Here is a 16,184-nt window from a genome sequence, read left to right on the forward strand (position 1 = left end):
GTTCATTCCTAGGTCAATCACAAAAACAACATGACTTCCAAAACAAACGAGGATCTCCTCGGCGATGGTAAGAAACGTTTTCTGTACCTTAAATCATTAAAATCTAGAAATTACACCATAATTACTGATTTAGACAAACTAAATATAGAATATAAACGTTCAAACATCAGTGTTTAAAATACACAACAAGTCTAGGTAGGCTAGCTTGGCGCTAATGCAGTTTCGTACCCACCCCTTAAAATTACTCAAAATTGTTTCAATACTTCATCTAACCTACTCACGAGTTGTCTACAGCATTCTGCAAGCATAAAATTGTAAAATATCGATAACTTTTTATTTATAAATATTTTTAATCAATTGATAATTGAGCACCCTTCAGAAAATCAATCGCAAGCTTAGCTTCGCGAAAATCATCGCTAGGCCTGCCGATAAAAGTACGGAGGCCTCATAGGGCATCGATCTATAGAGGACGCTGTTATGGTCATATTATATGTCTTTAAAAAATATTCCTCGTGAAACGAACTTTTAAGTTTTTTCATAAAGAAATATTTTGTGTTTAATTATGTTGTTAATTTTTAGAAATTCTTTTTAATTTGAGTGTTATTGTCTTGTCAAATTATATTTTTGTGTGGGTCTTTAATGATCAGCTTCGGCTGGATGGACCACCTTCGTAAAATATTGTTGAAATAAATAAAGGAACAGTTGCTTCATTATTAAATGTTATATTTTTATTTTATTTTAATAAACACAACAGGAAAGAAGATAAAAAGGAAGAAATGAAAGACATGAAATGATGTTTTCAGTGTCAGCAGAAGTAAAATAAATTCTAGTAATTGATGGAAAACATTTTTATTATAATTATCATTTTATTACTGTACATTACATTTCAATAAATTATATCTTTCTGTTTTTGTTGCATTTCTTATTTCCATGTATTTGAAGAGGTCTTTCATGGGTGAATAACAAATGTTAATTTATATACTTCTATAAAATCTTAAAACAAGGAAACCATTAGTGTTTCTAATATAGTGATAACATTACTAAAACAATTAATTTGTCATAAGCTCCTTGTTTATTGTACAATGTAGCTCAGGACTGAACGAAGTACTGTAATTCTTTTTATTTCATTTTATTTATTTATTTGACCTACAAATCATAATGTAAAATAAACTAAAACAGAGGAAAATTGGTCTGTAGTACTTAAATCTTCAAGTCAGCAGTCCCATACAATTATCTTCTTTCCTGTGTGAAATTCTACTATTAAAAAATGAAAAACAAATTAAAAACATAACATATGATGATACCCACAATGATGAATACAATAATTGTATATTATTTCTTTATTAAAAATACGAAATTCATGTCGGAAATAATGCAAATTATTATTTAGTGCGTGCTTTAAATATTAGTAAACTACGCCCTCTATAGAACGTAACTGTTTACTCTATCAAGAGTTAATGTCCTGTGAGGCCTCCGTACTTTTATCGGCAGGCCTAGCGACGATTTTCGCAAAGCTAAGCTGGCGATGTAGGCCTATTTCTGAAGGGTGCTCAGTATTAATTGATTAAAAATAGTTATAAATAAAAAAAATATCGAATTTTTACAATTTTATGATTGCAGGATGTTGTAGACAACTCGTGAGTAGGTTGGATGAAGATTTTGAGTAATTTTAAGGGGTGGGTACGAAACTGCATTAGCGCCGCTAGCTTTAGCTAGGCCCATCCAGATTCCATCCATGCATGCAGCATGCAAGCACAGTGAGTGCGCCGGCGGAACATGTTGCTGCCTGCCGGCCTAAAACCGGCCCACCAACCTCTCTGCCTGACTAGGACTTTAGGGGCCTAGACCTAGTATTAGTCTAACCTTGCTGATTCTAATCCTACTTACCCTGGCCTAGGCTACTCTACTACCTGAATAAATAGCCACTTACTAGAGTAGAAGCTTGAATTTTGAAGCCTTGAGTTGACAAAAATCAATGTAAAGACAAATTTTAAAATAAAGTGGTATCAATAATAAAAATAATAAATAAATATCGTTTTTTAAGTTGATCCTAAAATGCACCTCAGAAAAGTTGAGTCAGAAGTGCTAATTCCTAAGAAGATAAGAGAAAAAGCAAAGGTTTTATGTGACAAAGAAGTTGTCGGTAAGCTTTAGGTTCTATTGGTATTTTGTTTATGTTTTGTTTATTGCTTTTATAAATAATTACTTATTTATTTACATGTAATACCTTTGATTGGCACAAAGGTATTTTTTTGTAATGTATTCATACAAATGATCAAGAGATGTACCATATTTATTTGAATAAATAGATTGTTGTAAATAGATTATATATATTTGTTATATACTATAGAATTTACAAGATGTTGTAAAGAAAATGCCCTCGCTATGGTGTATAAATGTAGGGTGGAAAATTCAGCTTTAAAAGCGTGTTTAACCAAACAGTAAGTTAAAATCTTTATTGTTGAAATTTTAAATAAACCAATAGGCCTACATAGTCTAGTCTGTTGAGCTGTTAAGGCAGCAGCAACACAAACCGCCATTGCAATAAAACCTGCACAGGTTTCAAGCTGCCATTGACTATAGTTCATGACTGGTAAAACAAATCTTCTCGATAAGTACTTAAAACATTTATATGCACTCTAAAGAACCTAGTGTAATTTTAGGAAGAGGTAGGCATTGCCCTGTTGTACTGGTCCAAATAAATTTATAAAATATCTAGCTATCAAAATCATTTCAATCTCACTCATTGGTAAGCAAACACTTTTTTTAAATCATGCATTTATATTTATCATTATTTTACTTTATATAATAAAGCATTCACTACACTATCAAACTAGTTTGACAAAAAAAATGTGATGTGCCCAAATATGGAAGTGATGTTCCTAAATATGGTAGTGATATTACATCATCATGTCCATAAATGGGCACAGCACATAAAGTTTGATAGTATAGCTTAATAGCCAAATGTTGTTTTAAATTGTGTTTTTTTATCTTTCAAGTTATGAAGACAAATCACTTTATGAAGAATGTAAACAAGAATATTTAGGGGAAAGAGAAGAATACAGAAGAACAGGAATAAAACAGAAATCAAAGAGATACCCCAGCATGTCATGATGAGGAGAAGTAATATTCATTGAAATAATGACAGGGGAATTATGTTGAAGAATTAAAAATGATTATAAAGCTACAACCACTTGAAAAATTAACATTTATTTTATTCATTTATTATACATGAGAATTAAGAATACATTGACAAATAACAAATCATAAATATAAATTGATTAGATATAAGCACATGTCATAATGGGGTAGAGTGACATGAGAAGTGCATATATTTTGTTGAATTGATAAAGCTAACTTGAAAAGTTGAAATTATTTTATTCATTTATTATATATGAGAATTAAGTATATATATATATACGTATAGTATACATTGAACGATAACAGGCATAATATAAATTGATTAGAAAATTTATATATAGATACCACAGCAGATGATGAGTGACCTTCACTGACAGCGGAATAATGCAGAAATTATGTGGAATCAATAAAGAACATTTGTTTTATTTATCATACAGTTAGAACGCATATTTTGGGTCAACCCTGTTCAGGGAACCTCCTTATTAGGGGATCACCCTTATGAAGGGAATACCTCAATTAAGGGAACACCCTTATTAGGAGGACACTTCCTCATGAAACAAGGGCCAACACATGTTTAATCCTGTTAATTCTACTGGATATGGGAATGAAAAATAAAATACAGTTGAATTGAAAGAGAATAGGTATACAACATAATCAAATAGGTACCCTAGCATATCATAATGGGGAGAAGTGACATTCACTGACAACGAAATTATGTAGAGAGACCTCCCTTAACCCCTAGTGAACTCGGAAGTTAAAAATGATATCTTTGCAGCTCTTTCAATTAAAATGTTATTTAAACTGTTTTGCTGAACAATTATCATTTTCTGCTAATAAATAATTGTATAAACATCAATGTCGTGTACTTGTTTATGAAAATAATGAAATATACTGCATTTATTGTATAATGGACATCATCTTGGCCGTATGAAAAGTGAAAATGACCACGACTTGATTTGAACACGCAACCTTCTGATCTGGAGTCAGACGCGCTTCCATTGCGCCACGGAGTCAGACGTAGGTAAACAAAAACTATGGACATCTTTGTGATCGTAAAATAATTTATTTCGGACATTCCTACAGAAATATACAAATTCAAATGAGTAAACTAATAACATAATTGCATTCATGGAAGGTAAAAATAAAATAGTCGCATGTACTAACCACTAAACGATCACGGCGAGCTACGTAGGACAGACATTGATGTTCCCGATCATTTTACATTTGGTATCTATGGAAATTATTTATTTTGGACATTTTTACCCCAAAAAATTCGTAAAAAATAATAAAACTGCATTCATTTTGGGTAAAAATAAAATAGTCCCATTGCCGTGACATTGTTTTATCAATGCCGTGACCAGGATTCGAACCTGGGTTATTGCGGCCACAACGCAATGTACTAACCACTATACGATCACGGCGAGCTACGTAGGACAGACATTGATGTTGTCGGTCATTTTGTATTTGCTAGTATATGTCATTGCTGCTGGTATCAAATCTTAAAATGACCTCTGACCTGACTTAAACGCACGCACTTTCTTATATGGAGTCAGACGCGCTCTCAATTGCGCCACGCGGAGTCCAATATTGGTAAACAAATTAATATGAACATCTTCTTAGTCATAACATAAGGCTGACGGCTGGTATAATGCGAACATAATCATGTTATTACTACTGGTATCAAAAGTTAAACTGACCCCGACGTGATTTGAACACGCAACCTTCTGATCTGGAGTCAGACGCGCTACCATTGCGCCACGGAGTCAGATGTCTTCGTGAAATAATTTATTTCGGGCATTTCTACAAAAATATACACATTCCAGCTGGAAACATTAATACGAATATTACGTCATTGCTGGTGGTATAAAAATGTAAATTGACCCCGACGTGATTTGAACACGCAACCTTCTGATCTGGAGTCAGACGGCGCGCGCTACCATTGCCCCACGGAGTCCGAATAATATATTAATAAAATCATGAGAATATTAAGCTACTATAGGTCTATATCTATGGAAATAATTTATTTCGGACATTTCTACAGAGAAATACACTAATTCAGTCATTCAGTGCGTATAATGCATTCATTGTTGGTAAAAATAAAATAGTCCGATTGCCGTGACATTGTTTTATCAATGCCGTGACCAGGATTCGAACCTGGGTTATTGCGGCCACAACGCAATGTACTAACCACTATACGATCACGGCGAGCTACGTAGGACACATGACCAAGAACAAACTGTTAGGCATGTAATAGATTATTTTGACGTAGCATTTCTATTTATTAATAAATGACTAAATATATAAATGATTTATAAAACCTTTTTTTGTACAATTGTGTGTAAAAATAAAATACAGTCCCATTGCCGTGACATTGTTTTATCAATGCCGTGACCAGGATTCGAACCTGGGTTATTGCGGCCACAACGCAATGTACTAACCACTATACGATCACGGCGAGCTACGTAGGACACATGAGGAAGGACAAACTGGTAGGCATTTAATAGATTATTTTGACGTAGCATTTCTATTTATCAATAAATGACTAAATATATAAATGATTTATAAAACCTATTTTTGTACAATTGTGTGTAAAAATAAAATACAGTCCCATTGCCGTGACATTGTTTTATCAATGCCGTGACCAGGATTCGAACCTGGGTTATTGCGGCCACAACGCAATGTACTAACCACTATACGATCACGGCGAGCTACGTAGGACACATGGAAAGAACAAACTGGTAGGCATGTAATAGATTATTTTGACGTAGCATTTCTATTTATTAATAATTGACTAAATATATAAATGATTTATAAAACCTATTTTTGTACAATTGTGTGTAAAAATAAAATACAGTCCCATTGCCGTGACATTGTTTTATCAATGCCGTGACCAGAATTCGAACCTGGGTTATTGCGGCCACAACGCAATGTACTAACCACTATACGATCACGGCGAGCTACGTAGGACAGACATTGATGTTCCCGATCATTTTACATTTGGTATCTATGGAAATTATTTATTTTGGACATTTTTACCCCAAAAAATTCGTAAAAAATAATAAAACTGCATTCATTTTGGGTAAAAATAAAATAGTCCCATTGCCGTGACATTGTTTGATCAATGCCGTGACCAGGATTCGAACCTGGGTTATTGCGGCCACAACGCAATGTACTAACCACTATACGATCACGGCGAGCTACGTAGGACAGACATTGATGTTCCCGATCATTTTACATTTGGTATCTATGGAAATTATTTATTTTGGACATTTTTACAGAGAAATACACTAATTCAGTCATTCAGTGCGTATAATGCATTCATTGTTGGTAAAAATAAAATAGTCCGATTGCCGTGACATTGTTTTATCAATGCCGTGACCAGGATTCGAACCTGGGTTATTGCGGCCACAACGCAATGTACTAACCACTATACGATCACGGCGAGCTACGTAGGACACATGACCAAGAACAAACTGTTAGGCATGTAATAGATTATTTTGACGTAGCATTTCTATTTATTAATAATTTACTAAATATATAAATGATTTATAAAACCTTTTTTTGTACAGTTGTGTGTAAAAATAAAATACAGTCCTATTGCCGTGACATTGTTTTATCAATGCCGTGACCAGGATTCGAACCTGGGTTATTGCGGCCACACTAACCACTATACGATCACGGCGAGCTACGTAGGACACATGAGAAAGGACAAACTGGTAGGCATTTAATAGATTATTTTGACGTAGCATTTCTATTTATTAATAAATGACTAAATATATAAATGATTTATAAAACCTATTTTTGTACAATTGTGTGTAAAAATAAAATACAGTCCCATTGCCGTGACATTGTTTTATCAATGCCGTGACCAGGATTCGAACCTGGGTTATTGCGGCCACAACGCAATGTACTAACCACTATACGATCACGGCGAGCTACGTAGGACAGACATTGATGTTCCCGATCATTTTACATTTGGTATCTATGGAAATTATTTATTTTGGACATTTTTACCCCAAAAAATTCGTAAAAAATAATAAAACTGCATTCATTTTGGGTAAAAATAAAATAGTCCCATTGCCGTGACATTGTTTGATCAATGCCGTGACCAGGATTCGAACCTGGGTTATTGCGGCCACAACGCAATGTACTAACCACTATATGATCACGGCGAGCTACGTAGGACAGACATTGATGTTCCCGATCATTTTACATTTGGTATCTATGGAAATTATTTATTTTGGACATTTTTACAGAGAAATACACTAATTCAGTCATTCAGTGCGTATAATGCATTCATTGTTGGTAAAAATAAAATAGTCCGATTGCCGTGACATTGTTTTATCAATGCCGTGACCAGGATTCGAACCTGGGTTATTGCGGCCACAACGCAATGTACTAACCACTATACGATCACGGCGAGCTACGTAGGACACATGACCAAGAACAAACTGTTAGGCATGTAATAGATTATTTTGACGTAGCATTTCTATTTATTAATAATTTACTAAATATATAAATGATTTATAAAACCTTTTTTTGTACAGTTGTGTGTAAAAATAAAATACAGTCCTATTGCCGTGACATTGTTTTATCAATGCCGTGACCAGGATTCGAACCTGGGTTATTGCGGCCACACTAACCACTATACGATCACGGCGAGCTACGTAGGACACATGAGGAAGGACAAACTGGTAGGCATTTAATAGATTATTTTGACGTAGCATTTCTATTTATTAATAAATGACTAAATATATAAATGATTTATAAAACCTATTTTTGTACAATTGTGTGTAAAAATAAAATACAGTCCCATTGCCGTGACATTGTTTTATCAATGCCGTGACCAGGATTCGAACCTGGGTTATTGCGACCACAACGCAATGTACTAACCACTATACGATCACGGCGAGCTACGTAGGACAGACATTGATGTTCCCGATCATTTTACGTTTGGTATCTATGGAAATTATTTATTTTGGACATTTTTACCCCAAAAAATTCGTAAAAAATAATAAAACTGCATTCATTTTGGGTAAAAATAAAATAGTCCCATTGCCGTGACATTGTTTGATCAATGCCGTGACCAGGATTCGAACCTGGGTTATTACGGCCACAACGCAATGTACTAACCACTATACGATCACGGCGAGCTACGTAGGACAGACATTGATGTTCCGATCATTTTACATTTGGTATCTATGGAAATTATTTATTTTGGACATTTTTACAGAGAAATACACTAATTCAGTCATTCAGTGCGTATAATGCATTCATTGTTGGTAAAAATAAAATAGTCCGATTGCCGTGACATTGTTTTATCAATGCCGTGACCAGGATTCGAACCTGGGTTATTGCGGCCACAACGCAATGTACTAACCACTATACGATCACGGCGAGCTACGTAGGACACATGACCAAGAACAAACTGTTAGGCATGTAATAGATTATTTTGACGTAGCATTTCTATTTATTAATAATTTACTAAATATATAAATGATTTATAAAACCTTTTTTTGTACAGTTGTGTGTAAAAATAAAATACAGTCCTATTGCCGTGACATTGTTTTATCAATGCCGTGACCAGGATTCGAACCTGGGTTATTGCGGCCACACTAACCACTATACGATCACGGCGAGCTACGTAGGACACATGAGGAAGGACAAACTGGTAGGCATTTAATAGATTATTTTGACGTAGCATTTCTATTTATTAATAAATGACTAAATATATAAATGATTTATAAAACCTATTTTTGTACAATTGTGTGTAAAAATAAAATACAGTCCCATTGCCGTGACATTGTTTTATCAATGCCGTGACCAGGATTCGAACCTGGGTTATTGCGACCACAACGCAATGTACTAACCACTATACGATCACGGCGAGCTACGTAGGACACATGACCAAGAACAAACTGTTAGGCATGTAATAGATTATTTTGACGTAGCATTTCTATTTATTAATAATTTACTAAATATATAAATGATTTATAAAACCTTTTTTTGTACAGTTGTGTGTAAAAATAAAATACAGTCCTATTGCCGTGACATTGTTTTATCAATGCCGTGACCAGGATTCGAACCTGGGTTATTGCGGCCACACTAACCACTATACGATCACGGCGAGCTACGTAGGACACATGAGGAAGGACAAACTGGTAGGCATTTAATAGATTATTTTGACGTAGCATTTCTATTTATTAATAAATGACTAAATATATAAATGATTTATAAAACCTATTTTTGTACAATTGTGTGTAAAAATAAAATACAGTCCCATTGCCGTGACATTGTTTTATCAATGCCGTGACCAGGATTCGAACCTGGGTTATTGCGACCACAACGCAATGTACTAACCACTATACGATCACGGCGAGCTACGTAGGACAGACATTGATGTTCCCGATCATTTTACGTTTGGTATCTATGGAAATTATTTATTTTGGACATTTTTACCCCAAAAAATTCGTAAAAAATAATAAAACTGCATTCATTTTGGGTAAAAATAAAATAGTCCCATTGCCGTGACATTGTTTGATCAATGCCGTGACCAGGATTCGAACCTGGGTTATTACGGCCACAACGCAATGTACTAACCACTATACGATCACGGCGAGCTACGTAGGACAGACATTGATGTTCCGATCATTTTACATTTGGTATCTATGGAAATTATTTATTTTGGACATTTTTACAGAGAAATACACTAATTCAGTCATTCAGTGCGTATAATGCATTCATTGTTGGTAAAAATAAAATAGTCCGATTGCCGTGACATTGTTTTATCAATGCCGTGACCAGGATTCGAACCTGGGTTATTGCGGCCACAACGCAATGTACTAACCACTATACGATCACGGCGAGCTACGTAGGACACATGACCAAGAACAAACTGTTAGGCATGTAATAGATTATTTTGACGTAGCATTTCTATTTATTAATAATTTACTAAATATATAAATGATTTATAAAACCTTTTTTTGTACAGTTGTGTGTAAAAATAAAATACAGTCCTATTGCCGTGACATTGTTTTATCAATGCCGTGACCAGGATTCGAACCTGGGTTATTGCGGCCACACTAACCACTATACGATCACGGCGAGCTACGTAGGACACATGAGGAAGGACAAACTGGTAGGCATTTAATAGATTATTTTGACGTAGCATTTCTATTTATTAATAAATGACTAAATATATAAATGATTTATAAAACCTATTTTTGTACAATTGTGTGTAAAAATAAAATACAGTCCCATTGCCGTGACATTGTTTTATCAATGCCGTGACCAGGATTCGAACCTGGGTTATTGCGACCACAACGCAATGTACTAACCACTATACGATCACGGCGAGCTACGTAGGACAGACATTGATGTTCCCGATCATTTTACGTTTGGTATCTATGGAAATTATTTATTTTGGACATTTTTACCCCAAAAAATTCGTAAAAAATAATAAAACTGCATTCATTTTGGGTAAAAATAAAATAGTCCCATTGCCGTGACATTGTTTGATCAATGCCGTGACCAGGATTCGAACCTGGGTTATTACGGCCACAACGCAATGTACTAACCACTATACGATCACGGCGAGCTACGTAGGACACACATTGATGTACCCGATCATTTTACATTTGGTATCTATGGAAATTATTTATTTTGGACATTTTTACAGAGAAATACACTAATTCAGTCATTCAGTGCGTATAATGCATTCATTGTTGGTAAAAATAAAATAGTCCGATTGCCGTGACATTGTTTTATCAATGCCGTGACCAGGATTCGAACCTGGGTTATTGCGGCCACAACGCAATGTACTAACCACTATACGATCACGGCGAGCTACGTAGGACACATGACCAAGAACAAACTGTTAGGCATGTAATAGATTATTTTGACGTAGCATTTCTATTTATTAATAATTTACTAAATATATAAATGATTTATAAAACCTTTTTTTGTACAGTTGTGTGTAAAAATAAAATACAGTCCTATTGCCGTGACATTGTTTTATCAATGCCGTGACCAGGATTCGAACCTGGGTTATTGCGGCCACAACGCAATGTACTAACCACTATACGATCACGGCGAGCTACGTAGGACAGACATTGATGTTGTCGATCATTTTGTATTTGCTAGTATATGTCATTGCTGCTGGTATCAAATCTTAAAATGACCTCTGACCTGACTTAAACGCACGCACTTTCTTATATGGAGTCAGACGCCCTCTCAATTGTGCCACGCGGAGTCCAATATTGGTAAACAAATTAATATGAACATCTTCTTAGTCATAAAATAAGGCTGACGGCTGGTATAATGCGAACATAATCATGTTATATTACTACTGGTATCAAAAGTTAAACTGACCCCGACGTGATTTGAACACGCAACCTTCTGATCTGGAGTCAGACGCGCTACCATTGCGCCACGGAGTCAGATGTCTTCGTGAAATAATTTATTTCGGGCATTTCTACAAAAATATACACATTCCAGCTGGAAACATTAATACGAATATTACGTCATTGCTGGTGGTATAAAAATGTAAATTGACCCCGACGTGATTTGAACACGCAACCTTCTGATCTGGAGTCAGACGCGCTACCATTGCGCCACGGAGTCAGATGTAGGTAAACAAAAACTATGGACATCTTTGTGGTCGTAAAATAATTTATTTCGGACATTCCTGCAGAAATATACAAATTCTAATGCGTAAAAAATAACATAATTGCATTCATTGTGGGTAAAAATAAAATAGTCCCATTGCCGTGACATTGTTTTATCAATGCCGTGACCAGGATTCGAACCTGGGTTATTGCGGCCACAACGCAATGTACTAACCACTATACGATCACGGCGAGCTACGTAGGACACATGACCAAGAACAAACTGTTAGGCATGTAATAGATTATGTTGACGTAATATGCATTTCGATTTATTAATAATTGACTATATACATTATTTATAAAAGTGTTTTTTGTGTGTGTACAATTAGGTATATATTAATATGCTATGTGTCCTACGTAGCTCGCCGTGATAGTATAGCGGTTAGTACTTTGCGTTGTGGCCGCAATAACCCAGGTTCGAATCCATTGAATTTACACAATAACACGGCAGTGAGATAAATTTTTTTTTATTTGAATATGATAATGTTCCTTAAATTATATAACCACATTGCTGTACTTAATATTTTAACAAGTTCTTTTTATCATGCACATGTTTATTTTATGTATAGGGAACCAACGGCTTCACGTCCCATCCATCTTATGAAGTGGAAGTTATAGTGCGGTTTTGTGCAGTACGGCGAATCGGGAATTTTAGTAACCCTACTTAAAATGTACCCATGAGTCGGCGTAGCGGTGTAAATTTAAACACAATTGACCTATTCATCATAATAAAGGGCGTGATGAAATACCTATTATTTTCATTGTATAGTTTTTTCGCTCCATTGATTTCCTTCAATAGGCACTCTGGATCACGGGCATTTTAGGTACTCTGGCATCGTCGACACTAAACCATTTTTAAATTTAACAAAATCATTACAATTACGCTTATATTATATTAGTGGTAACAACTGCACATCATCGGAGAGTATATAAATGAGGAGACAGATAGAGTGACGGAATCTTTATGTAGTAAGTAAAAGTACATAATTATTAGAAAATGAGAAGAAACATGTAGGCGGCGTTTGACACTATAACCAGGGAGTTCTAATTAACAACTTCCTGCTATAACTGTGTAAAAAGTGGTGTGGTCCAGAACATTTTCTACCAGGAATTTTTATACCTCTTTTTTTTTGTAATTTTCGTCAAAGTTGCCTCTAATCGATTAACCTAATAAATTAATATCCAGCTTATTCTTCTTGTAGTACAATACGGTTCTCATCGTACGAAAATTCGTGGTCATGTTGACTATAGAGACGTCGCAGAGTGTATACAGCCCTCGTTTTATGATTGGCTGTCTTGGGGTGCTTTTCCTTTACTGTGCATTCGTAGTGACATTCACAACAGAAATATTCGACGGTAAGATATCTCAATGATATTGGGATGACAATGAGGATGATGACGATGATTTAATACAATTCCAGATAAGGAATAAACATTAGTAATTTGCGTTACATACACCAAATACACCAAACACTATTTTGACAGCAAAATGTGATGTGCCCAAATATAGTAGTGATATCACCAACTATGGTAGTGATATGACATCATCATATCTATATATGGGCACATCACACATTTTTGTCACATAAAGTTTGATAATGTAGACAGGGCTTAACAACCGAATAGACGAGATTTTCGCAACTTTACTTTTTTCCTTTTTAAAATGCGTACAGCAGGGTTCAGGGACGATTCGGCCCTGAGACGATTCGGCCCGCTTTTGGTGGGACGATTCGGCCCACTTTTGGGCCGAAACATCCCACTTTGTGGGCCGAAACGTCTCACTTTAGAAATTGATCATTTTCGACAATGTTTTCAAAATGTTTGCTTTATTGCATCTTTATCCCTAGTAGTAGTATTACCCCATAGTCTCTCTGAAAATAAAGTTTGGGGAAAAAGCTTATTTTATGCTTATAAAATGCATATCAAAGCCGATAAATGTAAGTGTGCCGAATTGTCTCAGGGCCGAATCGTCCCGGGCCGAATAGTCCCGGGCCGAATCGTCCCGGGCCGAATCGTCTCAGGGCCGAATCGTCCCGTTACCTACGGTTCAGGGACGATTCGGCCCTGAGACGATTCGGCCCGGGACTATTCGGCCCACTTTTGGTGAGACGATTCGGCCCACTTTTGGGCCGAAACGTCCCACTTTGTGGGCCGAAACGTCTCACTTTAGACCAAATTCATATTCATTTTTTTTGGTATTTATCCAGTTTTTAAAGGTGTTTAACAATCCGTATTTATTGATATTGACAATCTTGATATAATATATATAATATATTACTAAAAAAACGTAATTTTATATTCAATTTATTACTCCGAAAACTTTGTTTATTTCGTGCATTCGCCAAGCGGCCAACAGAGGGCGTAACTTGTTTACATCGTTCGCGTGACTAAAAAATGATCATTTTCGACAATGTTTTCAAAATGTTTGCTTTATTGCATCTTTATCCCTAGTAGTACTATCCCATAGTCTCTGAAAATAAAGTTTGGGGAAAAAAGCTTATTTTATGCTTATAAATGCATATCAAAGCCGATAAATTTAAGTGTGCCGAATCGTCTCAGGGCCGAATCGTCCCGGGCCGAATAGTCCCGGGCCGAATCGTCCCAGGGCCGAATCGTCCCGGGCCGAATCGTCTCAGGGCCGAATCGTCCCGTTACCTTACCTACAGCAGCAACTTGTCTTTAGAACAGATTATGTATTAGTATTTAAAGTACAGTAACAGCTATGGAAACATTGGGTTTAAGTACATATAAGTTTTTTAAAGGATTTTGCTTTCTATTTTATAGGAGATATTAATCTAAGAACACCAGACATTCGATCAGCCAATACTTTTCCATGGGAACATAACGACGATCGCAGAGTTACACGCAAAACTGCCAAACCTCAAAATGTTGGTAGGCCTACTACTCAAACAAAAGAAGTTGAAAGGGTAGTTATTACGAAAAAACCGACACAGAAACAGGTATGTATTCAGTCAAAAAATTAATATAATATATACAAAAGTTCTAAAGCCATCGTGTTGTATTCGTGTTACACGCGAGGGCCAGCTAAAGCTTGGTTCCCACTAGGACGCAACCAAAAGCAATGGATTATTCGTGATTGGCTTACGTCCCAAATATAAAACCATCGATGCAACGTACAGTACGCTAATTGATTTTCATATTTCCTATCGATATATTGATGACCTCACAAAACCTTATTAAAATCATTTTTTGAGCACTTAATTTAATTATTAATTATACGAAGGTAATCTAACAAGCGGACACAAAATTCATAACAGTCCTTTGATCTTATGTGTAGCTGCGTCAAATACCAACAGTACTGTACTATGTACTTATTCTCCGCGATGTGTTGTCTGTTTATGGGGCTTGGAACAGATCATGTCGCAGCCACAGAAACCCTTTGATCTCCAGAGCTAGGCATCCTGTTGTTAGATTTCCTTGATTATACAGTACTGTACTAGATTATACATGATTATGTAATCTTATTTTGTGTTCTTGCTTTGTCTATTAGATTGATCGATTTATGGTTGAGCAGTCCGAAATTCAATCGGAAAGAAAGGAGAATTTGGCGGAAATATGCAGACGAAATACACAGCTAACTCGAGGAGACCTTACATACGATACACTGCGACATATATACGTCCACGAAAAAACTAAATTATTATACTGTTTCGTGCCTAAGGTTGCTTGCAGTAACTGGAAGCGAGTCCTTATGAAGCTAGACGGAAACGAAAAACCCATAGATGACATTTCCTCACACGAAGCACATTTCCGAAATGGCATGAAGCGACTCGTAAGTTACAGCGTCGAAGCTCAAAACGAAAAGTTAAAGTCGTATAAAAAGTTCATGTTCGCTAGAAACCCGTTTACACGGATTTTATCAGCGTACAAGAACAAATATCAGGATCCAAAGATGTACGCTAAAGAGACGTATTTTCATAGATTCGCTAAGCGTATCATGAAGAAATATCGAAAAAATCCGTCTGTACACGATCTTATGACAGGGGAGGGTATCACCTGGCAAGAGTTCGCTCAGTATTTAACTGATCCTTCCGAATATTCTAGCTTCGACGATCACTGGGAGGAAACGTACAGGATCTGCTCACCATGTAAAATCTCTTACGATTTTCTTGGTAAACTAGAAACAATTAATGAAGATGCTAAATATATTTTACGGTCTTTAAACGTCAGTGATACGGTTACGTACCCACCGAGAGCCAACAGCCATCCGACAAATAGTGCAAAAGAATTTGATAAGTATTACGGATCGTTAGAAACCAGTGTATTAAAGCGTTTATGGAAGATATATAGAATAGACTTTGAACTCTTTGGGTATGAAATGCCGCAAGTATTAGTAAATAGGTTACAGAAATAAAA

General features: G+C 35.7%; 3 protein-coding genes and 25 non-coding genes across 30 annotated transcripts in view; 2 read left to right on the plus strand and 26 right to left on the minus strand.

Annotated features, from left to right (window-relative positions):
* The window catches only part of LOC144839873 (very-long-chain (3R)-3-hydroxyacyl-CoA dehydratase 2-like), a 42,705-nt gene extending 42,434 nt beyond the window's left edge, over positions 1-271 (minus strand). Inside the window, exon 1 of the mRNA XM_078695441.1 lies at positions 233-271. The gene's annotated coding sequence lies outside the window, so the exon portion shown is untranslated. The remainder of the gene's footprint in view (positions 1-232) is intronic.
* Positions 21-3,997, plus strand: LOC144839887 (COX assembly mitochondrial protein homolog). 2 transcript variants are annotated; one of them, XM_078695459.1, is made up of 4 exons: positions 21-67; positions 2,045-2,143; positions 2,351-2,441; positions 3,000-3,997. In XM_078695459.1, the coding sequence occupies exons 1-4, from the start codon at positions 31-33 to the stop codon at positions 3,112-3,114; spliced, it is 342 nt and encodes a 113-aa protein (XP_078551585.1). In that variant the 5' UTR covers positions 21-30; the 3' UTR covers positions 3,115-3,997. The 2 variants fall into 2 exon arrangements, with proteins under 2 accessions (XP_078551585.1, XP_078551586.1); XM_078695460.1 differs by lacking the exon at positions 21-67 and adding an exon at positions 1,505-1,637.
* Positions 3,998-4,490: 493 nt separating this feature from the next.
* Positions 4,491-4,562, minus strand: Trnah-gug (transfer RNA histidin (anticodon GUG)). Its single transcript has one exon. It is a non-coding gene; the product is annotated as a tRNA-His (tRNA).
* A 272-nt stretch (positions 4,563-4,834) lies between these two features.
* On the minus strand, positions 4,835-4,906 carry Trnaw-cca (transfer RNA tryptophan (anticodon CCA)). The gene has a single exon. It is a non-coding gene; the product is annotated as a tRNA-Trp (tRNA).
* A 112-nt stretch (positions 4,907-5,018) lies between these two features.
* Positions 5,019-5,095, minus strand: Trnaw-cca (transfer RNA tryptophan (anticodon CCA)). The gene has a single exon. It is a non-coding gene; the product is annotated as a tRNA-Trp (tRNA).
* A 179-nt stretch (positions 5,096-5,274) lies between these two features.
* Trnah-gug (transfer RNA histidin (anticodon GUG)) lies at positions 5,275-5,346 on the minus strand. Its single transcript has one exon. It is a non-coding gene; the product is annotated as a tRNA-His (tRNA).
* A 178-nt stretch (positions 5,347-5,524) lies between these two features.
* Trnah-gug (transfer RNA histidin (anticodon GUG)) lies at positions 5,525-5,596 on the minus strand. Its single transcript has one exon. It is a non-coding gene; the product is annotated as a tRNA-His (tRNA).
* Positions 5,597-5,774: 178 nt separating this feature from the next.
* On the minus strand, positions 5,775-5,846 carry Trnah-gug (transfer RNA histidin (anticodon GUG)). The gene has a single exon. It is a non-coding gene; the product is annotated as a tRNA-His (tRNA).
* Positions 5,847-6,023: 177 nt separating this feature from the next.
* Trnah-gug (transfer RNA histidin (anticodon GUG)) lies at positions 6,024-6,095 on the minus strand. The gene has a single exon. It is a non-coding gene; the product is annotated as a tRNA-His (tRNA).
* Positions 6,096-6,263: 168 nt separating this feature from the next.
* Positions 6,264-6,335, minus strand: Trnah-gug (transfer RNA histidin (anticodon GUG)). Its single transcript has one exon. It is a non-coding gene; the product is annotated as a tRNA-His (tRNA).
* Positions 6,336-6,511: 176 nt separating this feature from the next.
* Trnah-gug (transfer RNA histidin (anticodon GUG)) lies at positions 6,512-6,583 on the minus strand. Its single transcript has one exon. It is a non-coding gene; the product is annotated as a tRNA-His (tRNA).
* Positions 6,584-7,001: 418 nt separating this feature from the next.
* Positions 7,002-7,073, minus strand: Trnah-gug (transfer RNA histidin (anticodon GUG)). Its single transcript has one exon. It is a non-coding gene; the product is annotated as a tRNA-His (tRNA).
* Positions 7,074-7,489: 416 nt separating this feature from the next.
* Positions 7,490-7,561, minus strand: Trnah-gug (transfer RNA histidin (anticodon GUG)). Its single transcript has one exon. It is a non-coding gene; the product is annotated as a tRNA-His (tRNA).
* A 418-nt stretch (positions 7,562-7,979) lies between these two features.
* Trnah-gug (transfer RNA histidin (anticodon GUG)) lies at positions 7,980-8,051 on the minus strand. Its single transcript has one exon. It is a non-coding gene; the product is annotated as a tRNA-His (tRNA).
* A 168-nt stretch (positions 8,052-8,219) lies between these two features.
* Positions 8,220-8,291, minus strand: Trnah-gug (transfer RNA histidin (anticodon GUG)). Its single transcript has one exon. It is a non-coding gene; the product is annotated as a tRNA-His (tRNA).
* A 175-nt stretch (positions 8,292-8,466) lies between these two features.
* Positions 8,467-8,538, minus strand: Trnah-gug (transfer RNA histidin (anticodon GUG)). The gene has a single exon. It is a non-coding gene; the product is annotated as a tRNA-His (tRNA).
* A 418-nt stretch (positions 8,539-8,956) lies between these two features.
* Positions 8,957-9,028, minus strand: Trnah-gug (transfer RNA histidin (anticodon GUG)). Its single transcript has one exon. It is a non-coding gene; the product is annotated as a tRNA-His (tRNA).
* Positions 9,029-9,446: 418 nt separating this feature from the next.
* Positions 9,447-9,518, minus strand: Trnah-gug (transfer RNA histidin (anticodon GUG)). The gene has a single exon. It is a non-coding gene; the product is annotated as a tRNA-His (tRNA).
* Positions 9,519-9,686: 168 nt separating this feature from the next.
* On the minus strand, positions 9,687-9,758 carry Trnah-gug (transfer RNA histidin (anticodon GUG)). The gene has a single exon. It is a non-coding gene; the product is annotated as a tRNA-His (tRNA).
* A 175-nt stretch (positions 9,759-9,933) lies between these two features.
* Positions 9,934-10,005, minus strand: Trnah-gug (transfer RNA histidin (anticodon GUG)). Its single transcript has one exon. It is a non-coding gene; the product is annotated as a tRNA-His (tRNA).
* Positions 10,006-10,423: 418 nt separating this feature from the next.
* On the minus strand, positions 10,424-10,495 carry Trnah-gug (transfer RNA histidin (anticodon GUG)). The gene has a single exon. It is a non-coding gene; the product is annotated as a tRNA-His (tRNA).
* A 168-nt stretch (positions 10,496-10,663) lies between these two features.
* Positions 10,664-10,735, minus strand: Trnah-gug (transfer RNA histidin (anticodon GUG)). Its single transcript has one exon. It is a non-coding gene; the product is annotated as a tRNA-His (tRNA).
* Positions 10,736-10,911: 176 nt separating this feature from the next.
* On the minus strand, positions 10,912-10,983 carry Trnah-gug (transfer RNA histidin (anticodon GUG)). The gene has a single exon. It is a non-coding gene; the product is annotated as a tRNA-His (tRNA).
* A 178-nt stretch (positions 10,984-11,161) lies between these two features.
* Trnah-gug (transfer RNA histidin (anticodon GUG)) lies at positions 11,162-11,233 on the minus strand. Its single transcript has one exon. It is a non-coding gene; the product is annotated as a tRNA-His (tRNA).
* Positions 11,234-11,507: 274 nt separating this feature from the next.
* Positions 11,508-11,579, minus strand: Trnaw-cca (transfer RNA tryptophan (anticodon CCA)). The gene has a single exon. It is a non-coding gene; the product is annotated as a tRNA-Trp (tRNA).
* A 112-nt stretch (positions 11,580-11,691) lies between these two features.
* Trnaw-cca (transfer RNA tryptophan (anticodon CCA)) lies at positions 11,692-11,763 on the minus strand. The gene has a single exon. It is a non-coding gene; the product is annotated as a tRNA-Trp (tRNA).
* Positions 11,764-11,927: 164 nt separating this feature from the next.
* Trnah-gug (transfer RNA histidin (anticodon GUG)) lies at positions 11,928-11,999 on the minus strand. The gene has a single exon. It is a non-coding gene; the product is annotated as a tRNA-His (tRNA).
* Positions 12,000-12,627: 628 nt separating this feature from the next.
* On the plus strand, positions 12,628-16,182 carry LOC144839848 (carbohydrate sulfotransferase 11-like). 2 transcript variants are annotated; one of them, XM_078695409.1, is made up of 4 exons: positions 12,628-12,776; positions 12,994-13,163; positions 14,592-14,767; positions 15,319-16,182. In XM_078695409.1, the coding sequence occupies exons 2-4, from the start codon at positions 13,046-13,048 to the stop codon at positions 16,180-16,182; spliced, it is 1,158 nt and encodes a 385-aa protein (XP_078551535.1). In that variant the 5' UTR covers positions 12,628-12,776; positions 12,994-13,045. The 2 variants fall into 2 exon arrangements, with proteins under 2 accessions (XP_078551535.1, XP_078551534.1); XM_078695408.1 differs by having other exon boundaries at positions 13,010-13,163.
* Positions 16,183-16,184: the final 2 nt, after the last annotated feature.

This window comes from Antedon bifida, chromosome 4 (genome assembly GCF_963402885.1).
Source record: "Antedon bifida chromosome 4, ecAntBifi1.1, whole genome shotgun sequence".
NCBI lineage: Eukaryota > Metazoa > Echinodermata > Crinoidea > Comatulida > Antedonidae > Antedon > Antedon bifida.